The 7,059-nt window shown below is 28.4% G+C and overlaps 1 protein-coding gene and 1 long non-coding RNA gene across 2 annotated transcripts; both read left to right on the top strand.

Moving 5' to 3' along the window:
• Positions 1-372: 372 nt before the first annotated feature.
• On the top strand, positions 373-1,509 carry LOC128128110 (uncharacterized). Its single transcript, XR_008225745.1, has 3 exons — positions 373-505; positions 592-732; positions 1,083-1,509. It is a non-coding gene; the product is annotated as an uncharacterized LOC128128110 (long non-coding RNA).
• A 4,168-nt stretch (positions 1,510-5,677) lies between these two features.
• On the top strand, positions 5,678-6,330 carry LOC111882792 (uncharacterized). The gene is made up of 2 exons (XM_023879161.1): positions 5,678-5,733; positions 5,862-6,330. The coding sequence occupies exons 1-2, from the start codon at positions 5,678-5,680 to the stop codon at positions 6,328-6,330; spliced, it is 525 nt and encodes a 174-aa protein (XP_023734929.1).
• The last annotated feature ends 729 nt before the right edge of the window (positions 6,331-7,059 follow it).

Here is a 7,059-nt window from a genome sequence, read left to right as displayed (position 1 = left end):
GAGGTGATTATATATATATATATATATATATATATATATATATATATATATATATATATATATATATATATATATATATATATATAGGAGTAGGATCAAATGAGAACACTAAAAAGGTTGAGAACGCGAGAACAAAGTATATTCATTTGCGATTTCATATATTCATTTTAGAGAAATGATAAATTTTTACGTCTTTAATTTCAATTGAAGAGAAAAAGCATATTCATGTTGATTATGCGTAAAAATTTATCATTTCTCCACAAATGAATACATAACATCAGAAATGAATATACTTGTTCTCGTGTTCTCAACCTTTTAGGTGTTCTCATTTGATTTTTTCCGTTTATATATATATATATATATATATATATATATATATATATATATATATATATATATATATATATATATATATATATATATATATATAAGAAGTGTGGAATTGAATCGACATGTAGGAGTAAATGAAAAGACCAACTACCAATCAAAATCAATATTAACCCAAGTAAATAGTTTATTTCTTTCTTTTTGATATGTATTCATTTATATTTCAATTAACTGATAATAATTAATAAATGCTAATAATTTCAGGAGGAAGGGTATATACGGGAAAAGGAAGAGTCGATGGTGGAGGCATTATTGGTGAAACAGGTGAAAAAGTGGGAAATATGACGATTGGATCTGGAAGAGGGAGACCTTCACCGACACCGGTGAAGGCTGGAATGGCAAATGGTAGATCCGATTTGTTTTCTAGAAGGCTATATATATATATATATATATATATATATATATATATATATATATATATATATATATATATATATATATATATATCCCTTTGGTTAATCTGCTTGTGAGAAGGGTCTTGTATTGTGTGTGATGGGGTCAAAGATTAAATATGAAAAATAAGTGGATTGGTCTTTATGATTTTAGAATGTGTTGGTTATGTTTTTTTTTTCTAAATGGCGAATTTGAAAATTTCAACAGTTTGACAATGTGTTTTTAATGTGGTTAAGAATATAATAATCTTCACTCTTAATCAAAATAAATATGTTTTTTTTTCAATCTTGCTGCCTTCTTAGTAGCAAGAATTTTCAGGCGATTTTCAAGATATTATTGCATGCAACCAGACAAGAGATGCAATAACGAAAATTGGCACCTTTCTTATCAATTCAATATTCATATCCACATCTGGTATGCTTCCTGGATATCTCTAAATAAGCTGCAATAACTCCCAGGGTTCATCATCTGCCAAAATCAAATACAATTAGTAATTGAACAGATCCATCACAACTATCTATCATTATTAGTGGATCTTGGTTAAGAAAGCTTCAAAGTGGACAAATTGATTCACAACAGGTGTTTGAGCTAAGCATTTGGCCAAGATAATGAAACAAATCTATTATATGAATGTAATACATATTTCCAAGAAAAATCAATTTATCATGATTCTACTGTGTATTATATTTATTTTCTTGATGAATTTTGTGTATTTTCATTTAAATTGAAACAAATTTAATACATCATCATTGCATGTGGTGTATAAACTGTTACAATAACTTTATTGTGTTTTTTGCATATTAATCATGAGTCTTTATGATTTTCTTCACCCCTTTAAAGATTATATAATCACATATATTTTGTTTAGTTTTTATTAGCAAACAATGATGTTTAATGTAAATAAATGTATATATCAAGTAAATAATATTTCTTTTACTTGAAATTTATGAGGTTCATTGAAATCAAAAGTATTTAAAAACTTTCATTCATCTATAATTTTACATTATTCTTACTAATATGTAACTTTATTTTTTCTTATTGATATACATAGTTGATAAAAAAAGTACTTTGTAGGCCACAAACGAAAAAGAATTTAGTGACAAAGAGAGTTATCTTCTACAAGCTACCCTAAATGCATACCGATCGATAGCAACATTAAAACATTGAACTCGTATTCCTCACAAATGGATTAACACAACACACATAAGAATTATCACTCAAGCAAAAAATAATACTTCATTTCTAAACTACATATAAGAAATTGCAATGAAGGGAACATTGACAAGAAAAAACGAAAACCTACAGTATCATAATCGAGTTTAACATTTGGACCAATTAACGCTTCACCGGATTAATTAATAGGAAAAATATCAGATTAACTAATTACTAATAGAAAAATATCAGCTTGATTAATACTTTCATAGTAATTAAAAGCTTCTAATTTAAGAATTTCAAACCCCATTAGAATATTAGCTTTTGTAACGCTTAATAGTTATAGGCCATAAATTTACTGACAAAACATCTATCATTGTAAATTAATATATATTTTTTTACAAAACTTTGATTAGTCATTACGATTTGAAATTATCAATAATGTTTTTTTATCAACCGTGGTATCCTGGTCTGTTGCTGCTTCTGCTTTCAAAATTTATGCAAGTTAAAATTTATTGCTGCTATCTTTAGTTCATAGATGCTTAGATGAAAGTTCATGGCTCAAGTTAGAAAAGCGTCAAGTTTTTTTTACCATATTTATTATAAGTCGTTTCACACAAATAATATATGTTTTTGTATGTTAAACTTTCTTATTTTCTTTTTCTAAGAGGTGTTTTGAATGACTAATTATATTAATATAACTAGAACATAGTATTTTTTTTTATGAAGATAGTGTTTCTTTTGGTTTTGCAGTTGGTTATTATTATATGTGCTGATTTGATAACATAAAAAAGTATTAAAAGCACAAGTGGGTTTGGAACTTAAATGTAACTATATCATTATCCTTGTATATACTACGGGCCATTATTTATATATATAATATTATAATTATAATATTGTCGATTTCTGAATTTATATAATAGAAACCCTTGTATCTTTATTATATATTCGGTAACAAAGACAATAAAAACACTTAATTTTTTATGATTCTCCCTTACTAACTTTTTAGGACGATAGATTGTTAGTTTTTGGTTTATAATGTTCTTTTTTTCTTTTCCTTCAGATAATAAAGAATGTTCTTTTTCATTGAAATCATACCATATTGAAGTAATAATGTATTACTTGTCAGATAATTCTGAAAGCAGGTTTGAAATTAGAGAGCATCTAGATATTATGATCAATGTTAGCTCATGCAATTACATATTTGAATATGTATACATGCAATTACGTGCAAAAGTTGTTGATCTTTAATTTACCAATAATTCAAAAATATATGGCGCCATTTTATAAAGGAAATGCTTCTTTTTCTAAAATCAATATTAAAAGAAAGAAATGGAAGATGGATGTTATAATGAAAGAAAAAAGATGGAGACAATGGAATTGATGATTTATTGAGATGGTAAGTTACAATGGGAAAATTAACGTTTTAGCCAACAAACTGTTTTTCTTCCCACGTGCTCCTTTGTGGTTGATTTTACAACCCGTATATTTTCAACAAGAATCATGCACTAAAAGTAAGGGTTTAATAAGAATAAAGTTTTTTTACAACCCACACGCTTGTCTTTTGAGTGATACTATGTTGCATTATACAAACTCATGACTTTTATAAAATAGGTGGATTTACATGTAAATTACAAAATTATTAAAAAAAAATACAATATTACTTTATTATATAATCAAATTTTCAATTCTACTTAAAATTATCACCTGTGGGTTCTATAGGGTTTAACCTAGTACTTAACATAAAAGGTTCAAAAAGAGTGTGGTTAGTTGTTAAATGAACTTCCAAAGATGGTTTTATATGTATGTGTGGCACCAATGTGAGAGTGGATGAGGTTTATTTAAGATAACTCTGTAAGAAACCTTTATATATACAAGAATTTCAAATTCCAACTTTTATCAATTGTTAAATACTTTTTTAACCATAAAGTTTTTAGCTAAGTGGCCCGTTTCAAACCACATCACACTTCACTCCTTGCAATATTTATGTGCCTTGGAAAGAGATTTGAACTTAAGTCACTTATGGCGGAGTGAGAGTGCTTATCATGTCATTCTCTACAACCATTAGATCAAAAGATGATGATTATTCTGAGGGGTAATTACAATTAAAGAGTTATTAAGAGTCATATTATTTTGGGAATGTTTTCTATTTATAAGGGTTATTTGAGTGTCCTTAAGATTTTTTCTAAGACTCTTATAAATCAATTTAGTCGTAGTTTCAATCATTATGTTCTTATCTTCTATCCCCATATTATCAACTTATAGAATACATGATTTTGTCGCATCGATGTGGGACATTTACACTCTCTTACAGACTAATTCTCAAGAAGGAAACATTATGATGTGTCAAGCCACAGAGGTGCGAAGATGATAATACCATATTGAATATGTAAAGTCGAAATATTTTCTCTCAGAAGAGCTCTTACGGAAAAAAAAAAAAAAAAAAACATAGACACAAATATATATAGACATATGAGACAGTATCACACAAACGTATGATACTAACATATATGAAGAATGCATATATGTTACACTAGTTTATAACCCGTGGGAACCACGGTTATATAATTAATTAAACTTTTAAAATAAAACTAAAAATTATTAATCAATTATTTTAAATAAATTATTAATTAAGAGATTTTTTAGTTATATAAATTTTAATCATTGATTTAAATAAATATGTGAAATTATATCACTTTATAATGTGTATTAAGTTTATTTTAATTTTTATTCTAATGTTATTAATTTAATACAATTAGAGTGAGAAATTTAAAATTTGAAATTTGAAATGGAGAATTAATAGGTTTTCAAATGTCATGTATTAATTAGGAGATATAATATGATGACACATGCCAAAATGCGAATAAAATATGCATTAATTAGGAGGCTTAATAAGATGACACATATCATAAGAAAAATTAAACTATTCTTTTATTAGATAGAAAGATTAAGGACACTATGATAATTGTCTTCAAAAGATGTCCAAAGAATAATCTTTAAAAGTATATATTCACTTTATATACCACCACCGACTCAATTCTAAATTTCTAATGCCGAAGTCACTTATTGGATCATGGGATACACATCGACAAAGAAAATCAAGTGTTAAGCTAGGAGCCTATACCTATTCACGGATCCATTTGTAGCTTAGCTTATTTATCCATCACTATCGTGATTAATGCCGGTACAACATGAATAGGTGACTTACATAACGATATGATAACGAAAAATTAATATAAGGCCATTCGGAATGGGCAACGACGTCATAACGCCCCCTTACGTTATTAGGTGTTATGATAACACATGTTATGGTGGTAATGGAAGGAAACGGCTAATTTGATTGGAACATTCAAAAATTTGACCGTTTGCAAATGGTCACCAATATAAAAAAAAAAATTCTCTACTAATATAAATACAAAACATTTTTATCTCCATTTTATCTATCAAACCCAAAAAATCCTTTCAACAGTTACTATTGTTTTCAATGTCATTTTTTTTCTATTACTCTATTTAATTAAAAATGGAACATTTTGATCCGTTCCATCTATACAATCATGATATTGACGAGGATGATTTATTCGTGAGTATGATGTATCAATATGTTACTGACATGATACCGCCAGAGTCAGCTCCACTACTGACCAGACGTGCGGCGTTGAACAGAGATCGTGAAGAAGGGCATAGACGTCTAGTTTAAGATTATTTTTCGGATAATTGTGTCGATCAACCAAACGATTTTAAAAGAATGTTTCGTTTGCGGAAAAATAAGTTTCAACAGATAGACAATGCAATGGAAAGCAGGTACCGTAATTACAGTTGTTTCAAAATTTTAATATATGTTTTTTAGATTATTAAATAATTGTTTTAGAACTTTAATATCTGTGCTTAGATTATTAAATAATTGTTTTAAAAATTTATTATATGTTTAGGTATGAATATTTTCAATTGAGGTATGATGCGAGAGGTAAACGAGATTTTACAAGGTTGCAAAAATGTTTTGCTACAATCAAGCTTATGGCTTTGGGGGAATCACTCGAAACTATTGATGACTATATGAGAACGTCAGAGCGAACTGCACGAGAAAGTTTGTATAGATTGGCGAGAGGTGTTATCGAAACCTTCGGTGACAAATACTTGCACAAACCTTCATTGAATGACATGCAACAACTATATGCGGTGCATAAAGAACGACATGGTTTTTCGGGAATGCTTGGAAGCATTGATTGCACAAAATGGATATGGAGAAATTGTCCTGTGGCGTGGAAAGGTCAATGCACAAGTGGTCATCTTAGATCGCCTTCGTTAATATTAAAGGTTGTTGCGTCACAAGACTTATGGAATCGGCATGTTTTTTTTGGAGTTGTTGGTTCTAACAACGACGTAAACGTTCTTGATTAGTCACCAATATTTTAGGACCTTTTGACAGAAAAGGCACCGGATGCTCCTTTCACAGTAAATAGCCATGAGTATAAGTTCGGGTATTACCTCACGGAAGGAATATACCCACCATATTCCATGTTTGTGAAGGTGTTTCGACACCTGATAGAACCAAGAGATAAATTTTTCAAGAGAAGACAAGAAGGGCATGTAAGGACGTGGAACGTGCTTTCGGAATTCTGAAAGCAAAATGGCACATAGTTGAACATGCGATACGAGCATATGAGTTGGACACTCTACGAGATATTATGTATGCATGTATCATTATGCATAACATGACGATTGAAGATAAAAGACGAAACATTGCGGAGTATTCGCCTACGGAACCTTGACACATTCAATTTCAACCAGGGACGACACAATACTTACATAGAGTCGTTGATATTCAAACCAACGAAAATGCAAACAACTTCGAGAAGACTTGGCAGATAATATCTATGATGACACTGAAGTTGAATAATTTAGATCGAATATGTAATTTGTTTCGTCTTTTTTTTTTGGATTTTAGGTTTTTAAATGTGTTTTTATCCTTAGTTGTAATTTTTTTATGTTGTTTTTAATTTAGGATTTAAATTTTTATTTTTACTTTTTAAAGTTATTTTTAATTTATGATTTAATTTATATTATAATTATAAATATTATGACATAAATAAAAAAAAGAAATTCGAAATATAGAAACTAAAAACATAA

This window comes from Lactuca sativa, chromosome 8 (assembly GCF_002870075.4).
Source record: "Lactuca sativa cultivar Salinas chromosome 8, Lsat_Salinas_v11, whole genome shotgun sequence".
Lineage (NCBI taxonomy): Eukaryota > Viridiplantae > Streptophyta > Magnoliopsida > Asterales > Asteraceae > Lactuca > Lactuca sativa.
Note: the sequence above shows the minus strand (reverse complement) of the source record. Positions and strands in the feature narration are given on the sequence as shown.